General features: G+C 40.0%; 1 protein-coding gene across 15 annotated transcripts in view; it reads left to right on the forward strand.

Annotated features, from left to right (window-relative positions):
* Window positions 1-24,249, forward strand: part of UNC80 (unc-80 subunit of NALCN channel complex) — a 127,855-nt gene that overhangs the window by 39,558 nt on the left and 64,048 nt on the right. For 8 of the 15 annotated variants that reach the window (XM_077785173.1, XM_077785179.1, XM_077785174.1 and 5 more), the window contains exons 20-28: window positions 195-301; window positions 772-931; window positions 5,018-5,190; window positions 10,897-11,109; window positions 14,148-14,319; window positions 15,882-16,015; window positions 18,445-18,610; window positions 22,063-22,266; window positions 23,800-23,900. In XM_077785173.1, the coding sequence (XP_077641299.1) occupies window positions 195-301; window positions 772-931; window positions 5,018-5,190; window positions 10,897-11,109; window positions 14,148-14,319; window positions 15,882-16,015; window positions 18,445-18,610; window positions 22,063-22,266; window positions 23,800-23,900 (1,430 nt within the window). The remainder of the gene's footprint in view (window positions 1-194; window positions 302-771; window positions 932-5,017; window positions 5,191-10,896; window positions 11,110-14,147; window positions 14,320-15,881; window positions 16,016-18,444; window positions 18,611-22,062; window positions 22,267-23,799; window positions 23,901-24,249) is intronic. The other 7 variants (XM_077785181.1, XM_077785182.1, XM_077785184.1 and 4 more) reach the window with 5 other exon arrangements.

Here is a 24,249-nt window from a genome sequence, read left to right on the forward strand (position 1 = left end):
CATTTGTTTGACAGAGAATATATCCAGGACCTGGCCTTGCATGGTAGTTAATACACGTTACACTAAAATGTTACCTTACGCTTTTCTCTTATATTCCCACACCTTAGTGTGGCCACTGTGGAGAAATATATTGCAGTTGCTAAAAAATAGTTTCTTCTAGAAAGATTTGTACTGAGTGGCTCATTTTGTAACAGGGAATTGGCTGAAGCGCTCCTCCCTCTCTGGCCTGGCTGATGGAGTGGAAGATCTCCTGGATATCAGCTCTGTCGACCGTCTCTCCTTCATCAGGCAGAGCTCCAAGGTAAATGTGTCAGACTGGATTACAGAGAGCTTAAAAAGGCAGGATCTGGCTGGTTTTAGCTGCCATTATTCAATATGGACTTTGCAGCTAACAAGACTGTCACAGAAGTCTCCAGAGTAGAGCCATGGGAATTTGACACTGGACTTCTGTACCTCATGGTGAAGATGAGGTTAAACTCTGCTGCACTGAGAGGGAAGTGCAGCCTCTGTCAACACATTTAAGCTTTAATTTTTGGTCACACTTCTCTTTCCTTCTTTGTCCTTCCACAGCCTCTCAAGAAAGACCAATTCTTTAAGCAGAAAGCTTAAAAGATGAAGTGCTTCAGCGTATGTAAATCTGTGCCCAGACCCAGCTGTGTTACTCTGGTGACCCTCACAGCCCTTCTGTAGATGTTTATGTCTAACCAATGAGTGTCTAACCAAGATCCCCTGCTCTGGCCCAGGCTGACCAGCCCCTCTGTCCCTGCACAGGTGAAGTTTACCAGCGCAGTGAAGCTGTCAGAAGGAGGGGGGCCAGGAGCAGGCCTGGACAACGGGCGAGATGAAGAGGAGAATTTCTTCAAGCGTCTTGGTAAATGGCGCACCTGCCGAAGACACCCATCCAAGCTCCATCACACAGAAGAAAAAGATGGTTAGAAATCAGGGTTCTCGTCTCCTTTTTGCTTTCTTTTTATCATTTTTTAAAAAATATATTTCTTTCTGTATTTTACCCCTATCCCTTTTTTCCTGCTTTCTCCATGGTTTTTGTCTCCATTGTAGCCTTCTCTAATATTTTAGTCTTTGTAACTGTTTTCTTTCCCTTCCTTCTTTCTTTTGTTTTGATTTAGAAAAAAGCTCTGGTAATTCTTTTTTTTCTAAAAAAATCAGACTATCTAAATAAATTATACAATACAACATTTGGTCTTTTAAAATCAAATCAAATTTGGTCAATACACTTGAAAATTTAATACTTGCTTCAAAGCTCTTCTTCAGTTAAAATCAGGTGTCTAAATCTTCTGTTGTCCAATACAACAATTTCATCAGTTTTTTTGTTTAGTTTTGCTTTTTCAATTTGTAACTATTTGACAGTTTTAGCAAATATCAGCACAGAAATGGAAAACTCTACACAAACCTTGTTGTAATTATCTCTTTTCTTCTGTGTTTGCATGTCTAGTCTCTGCATATCATTCGTTAGGGATGCTGTCCCTTTTTCTTAGCACACAACATAATAATAAAAACACTCCTTTTCCTTTCCATTGAAGTGTATTTTCTAAATTGTTATGTATTTCAAAGTCAGCAATGTCTGAAAAGTGCCTTTATGAATAATACAAGGTCATGGTATAATCTGGTTTAAGATATCATGCAGTCATTGACATGCTCATATTGTCAGCTCAAAGCTCATCCTTCTTGTCAGGGGGATAACCTTGTATCTTGAAGTTCTATTACTTTTTTTTTAAGGCAACACAACCAGATTCCCAAAAACACACAAAAAGGAGTCAATTTTACTTTTTAGCATGATTTCTATAGTTTTGCAATATGCTACATTTTCTGGCATTATGTTTGGTTTTCTTCCGACATTACACTTTGACATTGTATTGTGTGTATTTTGCCATCACCTGTCTCAGGCCTGCAGTGTAATGAATGTAAGGCATTTTTAAGGCAAGTGATAATTGCAAAATAAAAGCATACCCTGTCACTGTAAACTGGTCATTATCTGCCATTGGTGAATGGTGGTGCCTTTCAGTTAGCTCCTAGATGAAAAGTATTGTTCCTTTGTGAGAATGCTACCAGACTACAACAGCAACCTTTGTGAGGTTGCTGTTGTTGTAGTCTGGTAGAATTCCCTGGCAACGGAAGAAATTAATTTCTTCATCCACTGTTTTGTGTGAAATACTTCCACCATATTTTAAAAATGGTTAAAAATGGCTGAAGGGCAGTGAGAACTTTACAGACTGCCACAGCTGTTTCTGCAGTGTGCCTGTGAGATGACCCTCATTTTTTGCTGTAGAAAATTAATTTTTTAAATCTTGCTCATACAAGAGTAATAAAAGTTTATGAGGCAAATTGTTACAGTTGAGGAAGCTCTATCACTGTATCTGCAAGGGTCTCTGACACTCAAAAGCCATGTAGCTTGAGCAAAAATAGTTGTATCTACCCCGTGTATGTCTGTGCTTTTATGTGCACAGTGACATGAGTGTGAGACCTGTTCATGGCAGGACACTTTTTAACCCAGTGGAACAGTACACCGAGCCTTCAAATCTCCACTGCTTCCCTCTCTTCCACACAGATCAATTTTTCTGTGCTTAATGAGGAGAGAATAAAAGTCTTTTAATGGCAGATACTGTTAAATCCCTCAAGATCTGATCCTAAAGCATGACATTGGAACTTCTCTCTGCCTTCTCATTTTTGTCATTCATGGCAATATGCTATTACTTTTCTCATGTTTTTTCCATGCAGTGTTTCCTCTTGTGTTTTTGGGTTTTTTAACAGTAGACAAAATTTAAGACGTAATGGATGAAGGAGAAATAAATTACATAGAAAAATTATAAAACATAGAACAATTTGTGACGTCATTTATGAACTGTAATCTTCATTGTGATTTGTCATGTAGACCACTGGAAATTCTGTGTTATAGATGTATGTAAGCATACATATGTGTGTGTATCTGTATGTGTGCATATGTATACATATATCTACACATATATATTTACACATTCATGTGTAAAAATATTTATTTTAAAGTAAATAAACATTTACCTATACCTCTTTTTACCTATATTAAGAGCACATAGACACGTATAGAGTTACAGTGCTTTTATGGCAGACCCGTAATGTTCCTTTGGGCACTTACTGAAGATGCTGTGAGTGACCACAGAAGCTGTCAGGGTGTTCAAGGCACAGCAGCTCAGGCTTGCTCAGAAGGATGAGCTTATGGTCACAGAGGGAGCAACTGTGGGACAGGAGCTGGTGTGTCCTCCTGCATTGGGAAATGGTCTCTGCTCTTCAGGCGAGGTCTTCTGGAGGCCTGAGTCACATGAATTATGTCAGTGAGGGCTGCCCTGATCACAGCAAGGCTACTCCAGGATGAGCATAACAAGAGACAGTCACCAGCTGCCTCTGAAGAATTGGCTTGTAAAGCTTCAACAAAATGCAAGATATGCCACTGAGCTCAGATGGACAAAAGCTCTGCCAGCTCTGTATAGTGTGGGTTAGGGGCATGCCTTAGCCAAGTTTCTGTTCTCTATCTCATACAGGCACAGGCTTAACAGGGCCCTGAATAGGGAACATTTATTTGTACCTCAAATGAATTAGTGTTATGGCAGTCATAGCAGTAAGGCTCAGATAAGGCATAACAGCTATAAGGAAATAGGAGGGCTGGGAAGGATGTTTGTGACTGCTCACATGTGTAAGTGTTCTACTTGTTCTTTCTACTTTGTTTGATCCATTTCAGTGGAATATTTTCCCAACATAGGAACATTTTGTTTGCTGGTAACTAGGTACAGTTTCACTGGAGGAAAAAAAAAGACAAGGAATTTGTAAAGAAGTCTCTTGAAATTTGATATACCTGTCTTGAAGGGAAAAGTGAAGATCTACATTGTTGTACATTGTCTGTTGTGACTGTTTTTGTGGCACATAAATGCTTTCTAAGTAGTTCTAGGGAGTGCACCCAAAAGAACTTTGAGTTTCAGTTCTTCTTTCCTGAAGTAGACAAAAGAAGTCCTGTAGAGCTGATGGTTTTACTCTTGTCTTTCAAATAACCAATGTTTAAACCAATTTTGAATTCTTCACTCAGTGTTCTCTTCTTCAGTGCTTTATCTTTTAGTGTTCTGTAAATTTTGTACTTTCATATCTAAACAGGGAGAGTATTGTGGACAAAGACAAAAAGCCCAGAAACTGACTATTCTTTTTTTGACCAAACACTTTGGCCTTGAAACAGCTTTCCTTATTTCTAATCTCTGTCTTTCTACCATTCTCTCAATTCTATCATTGCCAAGTGCATAATGATCTTCTGCACCAAAAGTGCTAATTTGGATTAGTTGATTTATGATGTGAACTCTATACATACAGTTTAAAATTGTCCCCACGATGGGATGCCATCTTCATTTGTGAACTGAACTCTTTTCCATCCCAAAGCATACAAGAGCCTTCAAGGGAGAGAGGCTGGAATGATGGTATCTAGGAGTTGAGTCCAGTCGCATTTTTCTCTTTACTCTTGTGGTAATTGCAAGTGTATGTCTGAAAAAAGTGCTTGATTTCCACATAGACTACACATTCACTACTGATTTTTATGTCCTAGTGGATGATATAATACTAAATTGATCCATGAGGAATAAGGGTTATGCATGCTGCATTTTAAACTTAAAGGTAATAGAGAAGTAAGGAAAAAAAGACTGTGAGCAAGATGATCTGTGTTAAAGAGGTGGGGAGGAGGACAACATCCTCATTCACCTGTGTTGGAGTAGGTCCTGGGCTTCCACACTGAGCATGGTGGAGCTGTTCTGGGCAGATAATCAATATGACCAATGCCAGAATCTGACTAGTTGTATGTCTGCTTCATTGAAGACACAAATATTGTAAAAATGAACCTGTTATCTTCAAGATAACACAAGGAGAGAACGGGATTTACACTAAGACTGTACTCATCAAGATTTTTGTTCCCCATTTTTTACTGGTGAGAGACTGTGTTCCCTTCTCTCTACCCCTCCCTGCATCCCCTCTGTACTCTCTACCTCTTTAGGTTGCCATAGCTTTGATGATCACTTGACCTCCAAACAAGAAGGAGGAAAATCCAAGAATGTTGTGAACCTGGGAGCAATCCGCCAAGGCATGAAGCGCTTTCAGTTTCTGCTGAACTGCTGTGAACCAGGCACTATCCCCGATGCCTCCATTTTGGCAGCAGCCCTAGACCTTGTAAGTCATTATTGGTCTGTTGTTTCCTGCTGAGAGCATGTGCATATGTGGTGGTCCACTGTCCTTCACCAATGCTCTTTGTGCCCCACAGACACAGTGTAAAGCATCACAGCAATGCCAGCTGCTGCTGGTGGTATTAGCTGGAGCTTTAGCATCTGTGAGTGGACAGGTTTGCAGACAAAATGGATCATTTTTTAATTACATGGCTCCCCATAACTACATGATTGCTAGTGCAAAGCTTGTATTGTTGTCTTCGTACTTCTCTCACAGACACTCTGTTTCCGCTCAATCTACAGAATAAGGATTGAAGATTGGATAACTACTTGGAGAAGTGCAGGAATTCCACTCTCAAGTTCTGACAGAGTTATAAGTACATTAGGCAACACTGAACTATTAGTTACCAGAGCCAGTCAGTGGGAAAAAAAAATTATATCAGAGTGTGTGTGCTTTTAAATGTGAATATTGCTGATTTGCCAGTGCAAATCAAAGAAGTGACTCAATTCAATCCCTTCTTCCTGATATTCTGTATCTCCTTCCTTCTTATTCTTGCAGTTGTGTTTTTTAACAATCCCTCCAATTTCTAAAGCTGTGGCCCTCACCCTGTGATTCATGAGCCAGTGGGGCTCTGTGAGGTGTTTATGTGACAAGCAAAGAGTGTGACAAATACAGCTATGAAAAACCAGCCAAATATTAGCAATTTCTCTGCATGCTGCTTTTTACTTCCTTCCATAAGTGTTTGGCTGTGTGCAAGCTGAAAAAAGATTAAAAGCACTGCTCTCGGGGCATCCACATGCTCTCTATCCCTTTTCTTCCCATGCCCCACCTCTCACCTGTGTGATTGCTGTGGCATTTGTGCTCAAATTCAGTTTTTTTGCTCGCTGCTGGAGGTCTCAGGCCCATGGACTCTGCCATCCTGCTAGTGCTGTGCCCTGGCCTTTGCTGCACTGCCTGCTCCATGGCTGTAGGGATGTTATGCTCTGTGCACCACTCCTCTGCATCTTCATCTTAACCTTGCCCACTTGGTCTGCACATTCAAGCACGTCTGCATTAGTGCTGGTCTGGAGTTGCTGTTGTTGTCAGTTCCCATCTAGCTCTACTGTTTGGAGTGGTCCTCATCCATCTTCCAAAAAACACAGGTTCCATTCACTGTTTGCCACACCTCCTGCCAGAGTTTGTTGGTCCTCTGGATGGAAGCTGTGGATGCAGTGGCTGACAGAGTAGCCATCCTGGTGTCTCTTAGCAGTCAGGGCTGCAGTGAGCTCAGCAAGCTCCAATAAGGTGGCTTGCAACCCAGCTTGTCTTCAAGGCTTCCAGTCTTCCACCCCCTTGCAAATTCTAAACTAACACAATTAGTAAATTGTGAGGTGTATGGGCAGGAAAGAGCTCATTCCTAGCAAGTTTGTCACCAGGAGCCTCTACTGGTGCACTTCTCTGTGTTCTGATAAATCAGATTATAAAATGGGGTTTGGCAATTATGTCCCTATTGCCTGTAAATGTCTTACTTAATTTTAAAATTTCCCAAATGCCTAAGCACAGACCAGCTTACTCTGTGCCCATGCATGAAGTCAGCTGGAAACTACCAGTCAGAGTGAAGTGTTTAACGAGGTCTGACTTCAGAGCTGACTTTAACAAACTAAAATGTAACTCTCTCCATTCCACTGAGAGACAATTTTGGTATTAGAATTTCTAAAAGGTCTTCAGCTAAAGATGAAGGAAGCCTTGTTTTAATTATAGCCTTGGGAGTCTCCAAGTGCCTGTTGAGTTGGAATTTTGTCTACAAAGTATGGGAGATATATAGAAGTTAGGCGGTCACATGCAGTGTATATTTTAAAAGATGACAGCCTGTCATCTCACTGTATTGGCTAATGGCAATGGAAAATTCCCACACTCTATGTCAGCAGAGTACACCTAAAATGGGTGTTTTAACTTCTGTTTTCAGACTTTTGAAGTAATAGTTTGAATCAGGTCTGATGCAAATGAAAAGCTTCTTAAGTCATTTTATCCAGCCTAGTTGCTAAGGCAACCTTTAGAAAATGAAAGGCAAACAGTTCCAGTTCTTCAATAATTTTTCTGAGCATGCCTTTTTATGCAGGTTTGCAAAATTCTATTCTTATAACAACTTTGAAATCTTTGATCAGCCTGGATGCTTGTTTAAAGAAATTAGAACAGTGAAACAAATTATTCATCCTTATGGAGCTTATAATTTGTTTGTGTATTAAAATGAGTGTTGCCTTAGGTTTAGTAGCTATGCAGTTAACATATTTTCCTAGAAGCAGAATCCATAATTGACTAAATTTTTAAAGCTACAATCAATATATGGCTGTGCAAACATTCAGTGATAATTGATACATTGCAGACAGCTTCCTCTTTATGTCCCCAGTTTAAATCCAGACTTTGCAATAGTAAAATTTATTTACTTTTGGATTTTTCAGTCTATGCTTATGTTCCTGTTGAATTCTGCTCTCTAGGATTGTGTAACTATGTTACCTGAAGTATCCTAATTAGACTGCTGTAAATGGCCAGCTTTTCTCTGACCAATATAATTGTGTGACACCTGCCAGCATTACATTTTCCAATAAGATGTATGAGCTTATTTGTTGTAACATGTAAATCTTTTATCCTTGTTGAAATGTGATAGGTGTACTGTTTTCTAGGAGGATTGTATTTGAGATGACCCACAAAGTACTGGGACAGTAGAAGCAAAGTCTAAACTGCAAGAATACTTGTCAATGTCCTGACTCCATGTCCCCCTGGATCTTAGGCAGACTGTGTTCCCATGCTCCTGTTTCTGTGACAGAAATATTTCTCTGTAGAAGTGCTTATGCTTGGGAAGGAAGTCAGAGATTGCTACAAACAGGTCCCAGAGTAAAAGACTGGGAGCAAAACCAAATAACTATGTCATGGATTGTACTTGACCATTTTGTAGATATAATCAGAGAGGTCTGAACTAATTGAAACAGGCAATTGTCCAAGACACTGATTAATAAATTACTTGCAACATGTCTTCATGTACCTGCTATGACAAATTTTATGTCAGACTCACTTTTACTTAGACAAATCAGAGCCACCCAGTCAGCACCTTTTATTCAAATTTACCTTGGCATCAGTTAAAAGTATATTATTGGTCTTATGTTCCTTTCTTTTCTGTTTTGAAGAGAACAGAGCCAAAAATCAATTTTTGCTCAAAGTGCCATGTAAACTTTAAGAAGGGACTCAAGGAAAATTACCACTGGTTGATTAGTGTCATAAAAGTCATTGTTCTTGGAAACAAAACTGGACATAAGTACTCTAGTAATAAAACTGCAGAATCAGGTTTACATGAACAGTAATGCGATGCTGTGAAATTCCAAATCATTATGTATTTGGTTCCTTTCACCCAGGTCATTTGCTCTTTAGAACAAACCAGGTTTTCTGTTGAAAAAAATTCACTGAGATGATTTGAATTGTTAATAAACTGGTTAATTAATGTAAATTTATACAGTAGAAGAGCAATTTTCAAGGTGCAAAACAATAGGTCTAATGTTAATACTGGACTTGTGAACAGTTGCATAGGCATGGACAGATTTGTGAGAGTATTGCTGCTGTGTCAGGTTTTGACAGTGACCACGGTAACTTGTGTTCTTTTCAGCTACACATCACCTGCCTGATTAATTTCTCTCCATTTGTGATGTGTTTCTCTGTTGTGTGAATCCATCTCTGTTCATTCTGTCACATCTTCATCTTTCTCTTGCTGCTGCTGCTTCAGGTTTCTCAGAGCCTCAGGTAAGCAATCACAGGGAGCCTGTGCCCTATCATGTTCAGAAAGCCCTTCATACAGGAGGTCTTTGCAGTAGTTTTTAAAATAATATAGTGATTTTTAACTAATCCTGCTCCTCCCCTTTGCCCCCCATCCTACATATCCTCCTTTAATTGTGGTAGTTGGCGTGCTTTCATCATGTTTACAACATGTTTCTTTACAGGATTCCAGTATGCTAAGAAATTTTTCCTTCATTGCTAGTGAACTAAACCAATAGTAGACTAAGGCTGGGGCGTTATCTCTTCATGTAGGTCTCCATGGTTAAGGTTTTACTTTGTGAGAATAAAAGAATAAAATCCTCAACTATTCTGTGTTGCATGTGATCAACCAGTAGTAGTTTGTAATGTTTTTCCAGTGTTAGATACTTGTTTTGTTTCTGGGTAGTGACTGTCTGCATTTAGATTCATTCAGATTTCTGCCTTCTTCATCAGAACATCCTGTCAGCTTAAATCTTCCTATCAAGAGAACAGCTTTTGGTTTTTTTTGTTTGTTTGTTTGTTTTTTTCCAATGTTTTTAAAATGTGAGCAAAAGCTGCAAATGGATGTTGTGTTAGTAATTTCTTAAATCAAACTTTAGGAGCATTGATCCAAAATTTTTTGGTTTCAATTTTTGATTAAAACACTCTTGGAGGTTTTATTTATTAATCTTAACACATCATCTTACAGGGTCTCGGGGGCTGTCTAGTATTTATAGACCACATTTGACAAGCCCTTCTTTATAAGTAGTTGCTGATCTGCTTGAATTATTTCATTAGAGCTGTCAGCATCTAAAAGCGTGTAACGTGTTTGTACTCTGTGAAATTGCTGTTAGTGAACCTTGTAAAGCCAGCTGGTAAACTGTAAGCATTGCTGTATTCTTAGCTTTATAAACTGTTGATTGCAGGAGTTTTGGTTGTGGAAGTTGCAGCAAGAAAGGGGAAAATTAAATGGAAATTAGTAGAACCATTAGCTTTTTAGTTCTCTTTCCATTTCTGTAAGGATGTTATTTTGGCAGTTTAGACTGCTGGGATAAAAAGCTACTCCTGAGTCGAAGCTACCCTTTAGGAAACAAAATTACTGTGTCTGTTTTTTGAACATTTCAGGAAGTTTCAGAAGCATTCTTTATTGGTCTAACATTTGTCCTGCTGGATGATTTAATACAAGCTGAGATACATTCAATATAATTTCTCCCATTAAAGTGACTTTTTTCTAAGGCAGGGACAGGAGGATTTTCCTCTGGAAATGAGTCAGTCCTTTCAAAACTCAGCTACCTGTTGTTATTTCAGTATTGAATTGCCTGACACTTGCTAAGGCAACTGAAATTTGGCCAGTGACATTTTGTTGACTTACACCAGAATAATGTATTTCCGTCTCCACAGATATTAATTATAACTGAAAAATAGTGCTTTTCCTAGTTTTAACAAGCCTCCGTTTATGCTTTCATCCCCAAGATTCAGAAGCAGAACCTAAAGTGACAAATGCTAGTATTTGTGTGGCCATGGTGTCATTTGCTGCTGCAATATTTGCAACCTCAGTAGCAAAGGTGAAGCTAAAACCTGAATTGTTTGTGCAGTAACAGTGCTAGATGCACGCTTCTGCTTTTGCAGTTAGGTGGGTTCTGAAGGAGAACATTACAGAGGGGTGTAATAAGTATTTGTATTTCAAAGTTTATATTATGTTTCTTTCTGCCCCTCCAGTGTTTGGATTGAGCAAGACTGCTCAGTGTTTGTGAGCTTGCTTTTAGTAGCTCAAGAGGTGAGACTTACGCAGAGAGACTCTGGTGTCAGCTTTTTATGGAGACATTGCTCGTACCGTGTGACTCCTTGGCAAGCTTGCAAAGCAATTTTTAAAGCACAGAATACTCTAATGTTCGGGGAGCTTGTCCAATGTGTTTTTTGCTTTTAAGGTGATTTTTTTTGCAAACATTTCAGGAAGCTCCTGTGGTGGCACGAGCGGCCCTGTTCCTTGAGTGCGCGCGCTTTGTCCACCGCTGCAATCGTGGCAACTGGCCTGAGTGGATGAAGGGCCACCATGTGAACATTACTAAGAAAGGCCTGTCCCGTGGCCGTTCTCCTATTGTGGGCAACAAAAGGAACCAGAAGCTGCAGTGGAATGCAGCTAAGCTCTTCTACCAGTGGGGAGATGTAAGTGTTGGTTTCTCTTCTGCTTACATTAAAAAATATGGCAAAATATAAAGGTAATTGGATCCTACAGAGGACTTCAGTCCCTGTAGGATGGGGATTCAGAAGCCTTCATTCCAACCTGCACTTCACAGCCTGCCAGGATCCCCCCTTCTCCTAAGGGAAGTGACTTTGCTAAGACATGTTCTCTCCAAGGATCTCTTTGGTCCATTCTCCTTTTTCCAGCACTTTTCATATGTGAATGGCTAAGGAAGAGGGAAAATGTGGGCTGTGATACTACTTTCTATTTTTATTACTTCCAAATATATTTAGCCTAGGGCTCCTTGAACTAGGTGTGGAGCTGTATATTTAGTAATGGGTTTTTCTCTTTGCATCCATACAGACTGTTGGCACTTACAATTTTTTGTCAAGGAATTCTACAGAGATACTATGAATCATATAGAGAATTGTCTCTTTTTGTTTGACACTTGACTCTTTCAAGTTTTATTTGATTGTGATCTCTTACCATGCAGGAAGGAGGCAATTTTCTTATCTGCCCCTGTGAATGCCACATGCAATTTCCTTGTAAAGCCCCTAGGATATAAGTGCTGAACATCTGACATGTATACAGCTCATTTCTCACAATTCAAAATAGTGGGAGAAGTTCCTTTGACTGGTTTCAGATGTCTTTCTGGAAGTGAGCTTTGTGCTTCTCACATCTTCTAAAAACCAGTGTTTTTTACAGTGAGCACCATGATTCCTATCCCCCCCAGAAAAAGAAGACGTAAAATCCAATGCTTATGGAAATTTAAAAATCATGTTCTGCCTTGCTGACTTGAATTCTTGTAGGTTAAACCAACATGTGTTTCTCAGTGGAGCACATTGTAAGGAGCCTCAAAATAAAGCTGACCATATCAATACATTCCCACCACAGAACGGTCCTGGAGGAGAATCCAACTTGGGTCTTAGAACCTGAGCTCAGTATCTTTGCAGATCTTCTCCTTCCATTCCTAAAGCTAACTCAGAAAATGCTACCTGGTCATCCTACTCTCTGGTAAAGTCTCAAACACAGGAGACTATCTTAATAACAGCACAAATACCAAAGTCCCATGAAAAAGTAAATAGGGTGAAGGTGTTTGCTTCTCTAGTCCATGGAGTCACTGCCTTAGCCTGACTCCTTTTCCTTTTAAGTGGAGTGCATAGGATTACATAGTCATTGAATTTTTGCATGCTTTCAGAGAGCTAGAACTATCCATATCTGTTTGTAGATGCTATGCTTCTAGACACTCCCTTTTCTCAGACTCTAAAAAAAATGAAAACAAGAAAGACAGTAACTATTAGAAGCCAGTTAGATTTCCCCCTCAGCTATCATTTTTAGTAACTGATATACCTCACCTGGAAAGAGTCCAGGAAGGTTTCTTTTCATACTGTCAAAAGTATTACCATGTGATTCAAGGTCATAAGAAAGGAGACAAGGAAATCTGATCATAGGCAACTTAGCATAATTGTCTTCCCCTTAACTTTAATAGCATCATAAGACTTATCTGGATATAGTCTCCATTTTAAGACTAGTGTGTGTTTGCTGCTGTTTAGGAGCATTTCAAAAGGGAAAATCCTTACATTTACTGTCTGCAAGGCAGGATAAGATTTGGAGAGTAGTTTTAGAGTGTGGATTTTTTTTTCTTTTCCTGCAAGTTTTCTTGCTGTTTACTCTTATCTCTGATCCTTCTCAGTGAAGGCCAGAAGAATTTATTTACCCACAGCCTCCCTAATAACCATCAGAGAATCACAGTGGTGAACCCTCTCCACAGCAGGTGAGACTTGGACTGCCCATAGCAGGGATGAACCTTTTGAATCAAAAGACTTGATATGTTCTGCTGTCTTTTGAAGTAATACAATGTTAAATCTATTTTGGTTGTGTTCGTTTGTCACTTCCTTTGAGTGCTTCTGTTGAGAGGACTTTTGGTTTTGCTTCTCTGTTTGCTAGAAAACCAAAAATACAGAAAACACATATCAGGAATTCAGTGCTCATTAAATGGAAAGCTGTGGCATTACATCTTACTGCTTTAACATTAGGGTGGGATACACAGCATAAATATGTGATAAATTAGTGTTCTATGGACAAACATGCAGAACATTTCTCCCTTTAAATGCCTGAAACATGAAAGGCAAAAAATTGAGACATGTGCAGTTCCTTTAGGAATGCGCAGGCTCAGAGATAGCTGAGATTGACAGCTTTGTGTCAGCAGGCAAACCACAACAATATCACCTTATTCTCTCTATGTAGTAGTGTCTACCCTTTCCCCTGTTGCTGGATTTCAGAGGAAGAGTTTAATAGCACGAATAGTTATAAAAAGTGACCATTTATGTATTTCTGTGTAACTTCAGCCATGGCAGGAAAATTATGTAGTGCTGGCAGGACCATCAGTTCTGACTTGTAAAATATTTAGAAAACCTCCTTATTATCTTTGTCTAAAACTATCCCATACTCAAAAAGGCTAAATGAATAGAGCTGCTGAAAAGTCTGTAATTTAAAACATATCTTCCCTCACAAAGTGACTATTTCACAGGATAAAATTTCACATACTTATCTGTGCTCATGTATGTGTGGCAAAGAAAATCAAGACAGTTCTTAAGAGCTCTCAAGCGTCCTAGCAGGAAAGCAATCTCCTTGCTAACACACCTTTACCTGGAGTTTGCTGACCACACCACGAGGGCTGTTAAGCAGAAGACGTACATTCTCAGCAGAAAGACTTAGCAAAATTATGGACTAAATATATCAAAGGAACAAAGAAAAGTGGAAGAAATTAATACTTCACAATGACCTAATCTCCTTCCGCCTGTTTGGAGGGGTTTATTGTTTAACTAAATTTACTGAAAGTTTTCATCCTGAAATTTGACACGTTTCAAATTTTTGGTGAAAAAAAGAGGGAAATAAGTTATATTTTTGATAGCAATTAGTCTTCTGTCATCCCTTTCTCCCCTTTAGACAGTAAAAATAAAGCCAGGGCATTCTGGTTGGGCTGAAATTCTCACCTGTGCTTCTCTTTCTCCATCTGCAGGCAATTGGTGTCCGCCTCAATGAGCTGTGCCACGCTGAGAGTGAGAGTCCTGCCAACCTGCTTGGCCTCATTTATGATGAGGAGACCAAGAGGCGCCTGAGAAAGGAGGATGAGGAAGAAGACTTTTTAGATGACAGTAAGGAGACTCCCTTTACTACAAGAACCCCCGCTTGTAAGAACCTCTGCTTTAGGAGCACTTAATATTTTTTCTCTTTTCATTTTCTTGCCACCTAGCTGTATTTCCCAGTCCCTCACTTTCACCCCAGCTTCCTCCCCTGTTCTTTTTGTGCCTGGGTGTAAAACATGACAGATGTGTAACAGTACTGAAAGACTTGGATGGAAAAGGAAAGGGAAAACAGGAAGTGACCTGCAATTCCTGTACACAGAAACTGCAGTTGTAAGCAGGGTCGTAATTTATTTCTTGAGCCTTACTGTCACCTGAGTGTCAAAAGTGGTTCAGACTCCATTCTTCACAGTTACTGCTGCCAAAATGTTTGTTAAAGATCGGCCACTTTTCTGTTTCTGAACCTTTAAGGGTCAGCTCACCTGATGTGAATTGGCACAGCTCTGCTAAAGGCTTTTAAATCTTGATTTCAGTATAGTGCTTGATTTCAGGCAGAAATAAAACAAAAAAAAAAGCATCATTAAAAAATCTGTAGAACAACAAGATGATGAAACCACATGCATTTGTGCCTGTGTGTACATGAGGGTGGAAGAGCTGTGACAGATCACTGATTCTGAATGTCTGTATGGGCATGCAAGTTATAGCAAACCCTGTGAAGCAAAATAAATTCTCAAAACACATCCTGTTGTAGCTGTAGGTGAAGGTGGTAACAAACATTGTGTGCTCTTTAGACACCATTTGTGTATACATATGTGCTGTAATTTTCTGGTGCTTGACTGCCTGTACTGTTGTTCCCTGTTGGATGTAGTGTTTATCTTCTGCTTTCTCTTCCTGTGGTTCTGGATTTGTTCTTAGCACTGCATAAAGGCCCACTTTGGGCAGTGATATAGCACCTGGATTGCTTGTACAATTACAGAAGCCTAACTTCAAAGGAGGCTATCTTTTCCAGTTATCAGGGTAGGAATTAATAGGAGAAGTATCTCTTTACTAGCTAGTCATAACTACATTATTTTGAGATAATTGAGATATTTGAAAGTGGTTCTTTTATACAACTGCAAAAGATTTGACTGAATGCAAAACTGAAAAGGAAAAGAAGGGTATCTACTTCTTAACCTTTATTAGCCTTAAATGATATGTATACAAAATGCCATAATTTTATTGTTAGTTCAGTAGGCACTTCAACATAATATACTATAATATATACTGTAGTCAACTATTGTGTTACTTCAATATAATGCAGTCCAATATAATAGGTAATACAATATAATATATAATTAATATATTATAAAATCGAATACAATATAATATAATTATTGATTATATAATAAAAATAGAATAGAATAGAATAGAATAGAATAGAATAGAATAGAATAGAATAGAATTATATCAATGTAATATAAATGTTAGTATTACTTCATGTGCTGGTAAATACATGGTTTGTTATTTGATTGATTCTGTTTCTTTTAGTGTAGGAAAAGTAGCACAGAAGTGTGGGGTTTTCTGCTTTTCAGTGCGGCTTGCATCGTGCACCATATGTGACAATGTCCATCACCTCTTGGTTCCAGATCTTGTATTAACTCCTTGTTCATGACAGAAATATTCTTTCCTAGGCACTGTGAATCCTACCAAGTGTTGTTGTCCTTTTGCACTAAAAATGGCAGCCTGTCAGCTTCTCCTGGAGATAACCACATTCCTTCGGGAGACCTTTCCCTACATGCCCAGACCACGGACCGAGCCTCTTGTGGTAAGTGGGCCACACGCATTGGAGAGGGCTTTGTCCACAGAATCACAGATTCCAGGCTCTGAGGAGAGGTAGAGTGGGGTAAAAACTGCAGTGGATCTCTGCAGGGAGAAAGGAACCATTGCGTAGAAGATGATCAGGGTACATGAGATGTATTGGTTAAGAAGGTAAGACCATGGAAGCACAACATGTGCTGCTGGAATTTAAAGAAAGTTTCCTAAGTTTCTGAGGAAGTAAGGGGTGGGGGACTTGGGAAGTGTGGGAGGTAGACTTTAGAAAGTGACAAGCTGAAATGCTCACTCTCTTTTGAGCAATGGCCAGAGATTGGAACAAGGCAGTTAGGGGAAAGGAGCAGAATGGTTTGCAGAGAATTTGCCAGAGCTTTAAAACTGCAGGTTGGTTTGGGTCAGACCCAGAGAATTGCAGGGAGAATGGGAAGAAAGGAAAGAGCTTGGGGACAAAGAAGCAAATGAAAAAAAAATCTCCATGAGACTCAAATGAACAGGCAAATCTTGGCATAAACAGTAAGCTAAACAACCAGTTAGGTGACAACTAATGCTGTGAATAGCAGAACACATGAAGACTGATTTTCAGTGATCCATTCTTGTGTGGATTTTCTTATGTCTAGTACTGTGGTTTAACATTGCCTTTAGCCTGCTGTTTCAAAAACACATGCACACAGTCATCTGTTGACAAGCTGAGTTGACTCTGACCCTTAGCTTCAGAGGTGGTTAGCATGGAATGGGATGAGAATTGAATGGCTGACATGGTCTCAGCTTTTAAGCCAAATTTCTTTGAGAAATCAGAATAAAAATTATAAAGAAGAAAAAAAAATAGATAAGCTAAATTTCCATGAAGGATTTAACCCTACTATTTTAGTCCTGATTTTTGTTAATGACTGATCAGATTTTAGTCATGGCAATATGGCAATTATGCTTGACAGGCCAATTTATCTGGATAGGATTATAATTAGGTTCTGAAAATGAGTCCAAAGGCTGTAGATGACCTCTGATGAAGTGGCTCAGCCCCAAGGTATGCAAGAAGGACAATTTTAAAAAACAATAAATTAATCAAAGTCCTCCTTAAACACACTGGTTCTATTACAGCATAATAAATAACTGCATCCACAAGCAGGATAATGCCATGGTTTAGAATTCATATAATTAAGTAGTTAGGCTTGGAACTAAGAATATGTTGGATAATGGAGGTCAACAGAAATTAGTGCTTTTATGTGAGCTAGAAGTGCAACTGGTTAATTGCTTTCTAGACTTGTGTATGGGAGACAAGGAGGAGGAATTATTCTGTGAGCTGTAACTGAAAGAAGCCTCAGGGGCACATTATGCAAGAGTCTGTAAGAAAAAATGGCCATAGACTGTTGCTTCTAACTTTGTACAGAGGAAAAAAAAAAGAGGCAACAATAATCCAGATTAAAATATTAAGTCTGTGTTTTTGGAGTGATGCTTCCTTTCTAAGATCAGGTACGTAATGTTATGATCCATAAAGCTGGAATTTCAGTAGAGCAAATCTCACTTCCATTGGTGTTTGTAGGGAGATAGTCTGTTCCATAGATAGGAGCACAGCCTTGGAAGCCCTGAAGAAGTGAAACATTTGCAACTGAACTAGCTTTGGTGAGCTAGTTTAACTACCAAGAGAGCAGGCAGACTTGTCAAGGCTGTGGGCTGAGTGAGTGCCACGGTCCTGACTGAAGTTTAACCCAAAGCCTTTTACTGATCATGGAGCAGATACAAGCTCCTTTTGCTCACAGCTGGAGACATCCCAAAGCCACCTGGATGTATTCTTGTGTCACCTGCTCTGAGTGACCCTGACTTGTCAGGGGGGTTGGACTGGACGATCTCCAGAGGTCCCTTCCAATCCCAACAATTCTGTGATTGGTAGCTCTTCCATCCTGGCAGGTGGCTCAGCCTGCTGCAAGGTCAAGCAGTTGGCTTAGGTGTGATTAATGTACCCCATCTGAAGCCGTTCTTCCTGAAGAATTGGGAGTGTTTAGCCTGGAGAAAAGGAGACTCAGAGGTGACCCTATCACTCTACAACTCCTGAAAGATGGTTGTGGTCAGGTGGGGTCGGTCTCTTTCTTCAGGCAGCACTGACAGAACCAGAGGACAGAGTCTCAAGCCACATGAAGGAAACTAGAGGTTGGATATTAGAAAAAAAGTTTTTTAAAGAAAGAATGATAAAGTACTGGAGTGGTTTGCCCGGGGAGGTGATGGAGTCACCATCCTTGGATGTGTTTAAACAAAGACTGGATGTGGCACTGGGTGCCATGGCTTAGTTGAGGTGTTGGTGCATAGGTTGGACTCCTGATCTTGAAGGATTCTTCCAACATGGTTATTCTGTGAATTCTGTGAAGCTTCTCTAGTTGCAGTGGGAGCTCATACTGCTGGCACATCTGTGTGGTCTCCATTCTGCTACAGGATCTGGAGAGCTGCAGGCTGCGTCTGGATCCTGAGATGGACCGACACAGGTATGAGAGAAAGATCAGCTTTGCTGGGGTTCTGGATGAAAATGAAGATTCAAAGGATTCCCTACACAGCAGCAGCCACACCCTCAAATCTGAGGCTGGCTTCGAGGAGAAAAAAGGTTTGTCAGAACAATAAGGCTTTTGTATTCTCAGGGCTTGTGAAGTGGCGCTTGATTTTGTGTTTTCATTTGCATAGACTGTGTTAAAAAGCAGGCAGCCATGGAGTCACGTGGCTTTAAATCATTTCCGAGATGCTTTTGGCCTTCAGGGTTCAGTATAATGAATGTGAGAAGCAAAGATGTCAAATTTTATAAAACAGTGCTATGACTGAAATTGATAAAAGCTTTGCACAATTGCTAAAAAGGAGCAAGCCTTGTTTGAAACTGTCTCTTAGTAGGATGCTGAGAGAAGAAGCATCACTATTTGATTCACTGTAAAAATAAAGATCAAAAGTGGTGTTTGTTTTTTTTCTGATCAGTTTTTAACTTTGGGGAAATCACAGACAGAAGGGAAGATTGGTCTTTTCCTGTGGAAAATCTGTACGGGTTTGGAAGTCATGGCATCACAACAAATTAGTGTGATTGGTCTCTTGAATTCTTTGCTACCACATGAAAAATACACTGTGTGGCTTTTGATGGCTAGCAGATTGATGTTACCAACATACTCTATACTGTACAAGCAGACTTCAAGCTCACTGTGTTTGCTGAGAATAGCAGATCGTTTCCATTTTTTGAGCCATCTCATGCAAGACTCACATTCTATCTGATGGTACAAGTGTTGCAATACAATATAGTCATTGTGTGTATTTGCAATTAGAGATTAAACTGCCAGATACCTCTAGATCACCTTCTAACAAATCTCCTAGAACTATTTACATTCTATCTTGTAGTAGTAATTTACAGGTGCAGGGATTTGAATGATAATTTTGATAATTGCTTGAAAAGGATAAATGTTTAATGATTGTTTCACTACAGTGGGGTCTGTGACTGGTTTTACTCTCAGAACTGTAATGTCTATTAATGGTTTGGAGGAGCTTTTATTGACTTCTACAGGCTTTGGATAAAGTTTGTGTTGTTTTCAGCTGTGACCTTGCCATAATTACTGGAGAAAATACTAGAAATGCTTCCAATTCTTGTGTGGTGCAACACTTTCCCCAAAATTGTGTGTCTAGTGGGCCAGTTATTGCTGTGCAGACCCACCTAAGAAAGGTGAGCTGGATAAATTGATGTTCAGCCTCTTTTTGTCTACTCTTGACATATTGACAGCCTTTTGGTCTGTCTGATAGTCTTAAGATGTGTGGGGTACGAGGTCTCTGCCTATTTAGATGAGAAAAAGTTTGGATTGGGGTTGGCATTTTTTTTTTTAGGATAGTTGTAACAATTGCTTGAAACCATTTTTAAGCTTTTCAAGGAACAGTCCTGCCCTCTGGGACATTCCCTGAGTGGGAGAATAACTTCAAGCAGGCAGTCCTGCTGGAAAATGCTGGTGGAAAGTCTCTAACTATCCTTTTTTTCTTAGAGACAATGCTGACTTAGCTTTTCCTTTGCATGTTACTGTGCTATAGGCGTAATGTATTTTTGCAAAGATAGTATTGACTTTCTGCACCCTTTTCTCCATTAAACTACATTTCCCTGTGGTTTTATTTGAATTTTCTTTCCATTTTGTCTTTTCCCTAAGCTGTCACATAGTTATCCTTTACTAAAACTGCCTCTTTACTGCATTTTAGACACAGGGAAAGTGACTACAGTAGGAAGGTTGAATTCTAATGTACCTTAGCAAAAATGTAATTCCAGTATATTAAAAGCTTAATAAATGAAAAATAATGTTATATTTAAAAATTACAATAATTATGTTCTTTCCTTTGGCCACAGCATATTCTTCTGGGAATCCACCTGGGCCAAACCCTGCAGATGTAGAGGCATCTTTCATAATCTACACTTTTCTAGATAAGAAAACGTTGTTGTGTGAATGTAACTAAATTTTTCTTGCCTGTAGTGAGAGGTTTCTTTATCTCAAACTCTTTGATGAGTACTAATATGTTTCCCTTCATTTTTCTGGAGTGTTAAAAACTTTGCTCTCATTGCTCCCCCCAGGCATGGCTTAGCAGCTAACCAAAAGCCACGGGTTTACTGTATAGAATCTGCTCCAGGTAGGTCTGAAATACAGACATTACAGCTAGGTAGATGCAGGCTCTCAGATGACCACTCTTTGGGTGCCAAAATGGGACTCTGCAGACTTCATGAAATGTAGTTACATGCACTTAAGCAGTTTGGGGTTCGTGGAGCTGATGTGAACATTATTCAAGCAGTAGCGATTGCTAAGGAACTTAGCATGGTCTTAGCACTTGGAAGGAGATTCTTTGGTCACTCAGCAGTAGTTTGCCAACTGATTTGTGAGGACTGAAGGGTAGCTCCCGAAACATATCCAGCTGTCTTTGACCAGGATGCTAGCCACTGGAAATGGGAGTGGGAATTCCATTCTGGAGCAGCTGGGGACAATCTCAGGAGTAAAGGTGTATTTGCTTTATCCTGAAGCCAAAATACAATTCTATTTAAATATTTTGCTTACCCATAGTATCCAAAAAGCTCTGTGCTGTTCATTCCCAACCACACACCAAAGGTAATTGATCACACGTGGCCTTGCCTGGTTAGATCTGCAGTAAAATGACTGAGTGTTGCAACATTTGGACTGACATACTGCCATGTACTGCCTTTGAACTAAGAGGAGAATGAAAGTGCAAACAGTTGGTGCTTTAAACATTGAACCATTCCATGTCTGTGCTCATCAAAAATGCAGAGTGTCAATGGATGTTGTCAATGCCTGAAAGCTGCTGATTTGTCTGAAGGAGAAGATCTACGTGCTTCTGTTTCCTCTAAAGCATTCTAATGATGAAGAGTAACATGCAGAGACACGGATTTATGCAACCCTTACTTCAAAGAAGCCTTGCAGACTCCCCTCTTGCAGTCACACATGCTGTGTAAATAAATCATTGATCCTACTACAGAGCTCAGTGAGGTTTACAGAACCCAAGCCCATGGGAAAATAGGTTTGTCCAAGGTGCCTTGTTCATGCTTGGGATTCAGCCAGCTATCCGTAGCAAGAGGTAATGCTGCACTAATGCAAACTCTAAGGACTGGCAAAGAAAACTGCAATTTACATCCATTGGGCAGATACTGCTTCCTGGCAGGAAATGATTCAAATTGGTGTGAATTGTAGGATTTTCTTGTCCATGCTTTGGGTTTCTGTTAGCGCAGATTACTCTACTTGCTGGTGGTTGAAAAAGGGCTAATTCCAAATACAGACAAGGCCTGTACATCTGAGGTGATGTACCAGATCTCCAGGATATGAGGTGTTGAACACATTTTTGTGAAGCATCTTTACTCCCTGATCGATCGAGCTGCATTGGCGTTGGCTGTGGAGGGAGCCTCTCACCCCATATTCCTTGGCACAAGACGCTGCAATACAGGCTGGCAGCAAAGGGTTGGGAGGGCGGGGAGGGCCAGGATCTCTTTCTCTTTTAAATGGGGAAAAATTAAGGGGAAAAAAGTCCTCTTTTATTCTTTTAATACAGTTCCCAGCAGGAAGATCAGGATAGGAGGCTCCCGCTTGCTCCAGATTAAAGGAACCCGCAGTTTCCGGGTGAAGAAGGGGGGTTCCCTTTCCAGCATTCGCCGGGCCGGCAGCCTAAAGAGCACCAAGTTATCACGGCAGGACTCAGAGTCTGAGAATGAGGAGCTGCAGCTGTCCCACAGCAGGGACACTGTCACTGATATAGGTAACTTAGATGAGTGGGTGGAAAGGGAGGGGACAGTAGGAAGGACCTTAAACTCTTGATGTGATTGCAGCAGAGCTAGAAATGACGAGAGATCCCCACCTCTGCAGGCTAGGAAAAATCTAGAGCTCTCTTCAGGGGCTGCCTGGACTAGGGCCTGGGAGGAGCACGGCACAAATCCTGGGTGCAGTGTCAGCTCCATGATTGTCAGTTCAGCACCGTGTTGGAGCATGAGCTCTTAGAATGCTGGCCTGCCAGCTGAACGCTTGCTGTCTGTAGGGAGCACATGCACCTGTGTATCTACACACACCTATAAATCACAGGATATCATGAATACATGAAGTGGTATGTATATATGATATTTTATTGTCCATAGCAACAGATTGGCTATATGTGTGTATATATATATATATGTATATATATAAACACATATATATTTAGGCATGTACTTCATATTCTCCATTGGATATGATGTCATATGCATGTCGAGTGACATGTAGAACATGTATTCTTATATGCAGAACATAACATTCACATGTTGCATACTATATTTCTACATACTGGCACATACATCTATTTTTGTGGTTTACGGCTGCTTTCCTGAGTATTTAAAAGATGCATGTCTGTACATTTATCTTATGGAAACAAGATGTGCATCCTACTCTGTGAAATCTCCATCAAAGTTAAATTGAAGGGTTTCCCGTCCCTATTAGTGTTAACCAAAAACTGTGGATACATTTGGAGCTGGAATAACCTCCCAAGTTTAATGGTCATTTTTATGTTGCCCAAAAGATGCTTCAGTAGGAGAACATGGAGAAGTGGGATTGTCAATTCTATAAACTTTGATGAGTTACAGTTCACTTAAAGAAGAGAAAAAGGGTAAACCAAAAGTCATCTCCAACCAGCTCTTAATATCACTAGTATTAGTTTTATAGGAGGCCCATAAGGTATGAAGTGGTTAGGGGAAACAAAGGGGTCAGTGAAATTCTCAGGGAAGTCTCTCCCTTGGCTGAGTTCTGAAGTGTTCTAGTGTGCTAGAATCAGGATTTTTTTCCCCTTTCATCCCCATGACATTAGCAGTTTCTATGGGCAATTAGCAGGGACTTTTCCTGTTGGCATTTCCAGTTGGATGCCACTTCTGGTTGGATTTTTGTTGACATTTTTAACCACAGAGCCCAGTCAATGCAGATCACCAAACCAACCACTTGCAGCATCTGAACGGTGCAAAGAATTTGTTTATGATGGTTTTGAATTATCCATTTTCCTTCCATTCAAGCAAAAAAAAAATAAAAATGGAGGGACAAATGTTTGCTACTGACAAGATGGCCTATGGGTCAAGTCCAAATAGTTCTTGTAAGTGTCAAGCCAGCACAGAACTGGGGAGGGATGTCTAGATGCAGTCTTTCCAGTGTGACATATTCTGTGTACTCTCATCTGTTCCCACAAGGCTGGCCTGGCTTACAAGTGCTGTCCCTAGTCTTAAAACACATAGGGAACAATAAAAACAACAACATTTTGGGTATTTTTCTTTTGAAGAAGGGAGCCCTTGGAGTGCGAGCGAACCCAGCATTGAACCTGAGGTACTGAGCAACACAGGCATGGAGGAGAACTATCATCGGAACATGTCGTGGCTGCACGTAAGTACAGGTTGCCAGCAGTGCTCTCAAGGATCCATTTTCAATAGAAAAACCTTTATCTGGCAATAACCAGATCACAGTTTGTGCTTTTCCCATATAGCATAAAGGATCTCAAGTGTAAGTAAGCTGCGACCTTTGGAAATTGTGTGTTTGCCATTTCTAAAATGGACTTAAGTCTCCTTCTCTCTAGTTCATATAATTAATTTTTTTTTCTCCCTATGTGTGCAGGGACAGCCATTCTGCCTCAGCTGAAAAATACATTAACTCAGTACCTTATCTCCAGCATGGCCAGTAGAGTGTATTTCAGGGAGAGCAACAGAATGGGCTACAGTGTGAGCTGGGCTTCCAG

This window comes from Lonchura striata, chromosome 8 (assembly GCF_046129695.1).
Source record: "Lonchura striata isolate bLonStr1 chromosome 8, bLonStr1.mat, whole genome shotgun sequence".
NCBI classification, from domain to species: domain Eukaryota; kingdom Metazoa; phylum Chordata; class Aves; order Passeriformes; family Estrildidae; genus Lonchura; species Lonchura striata.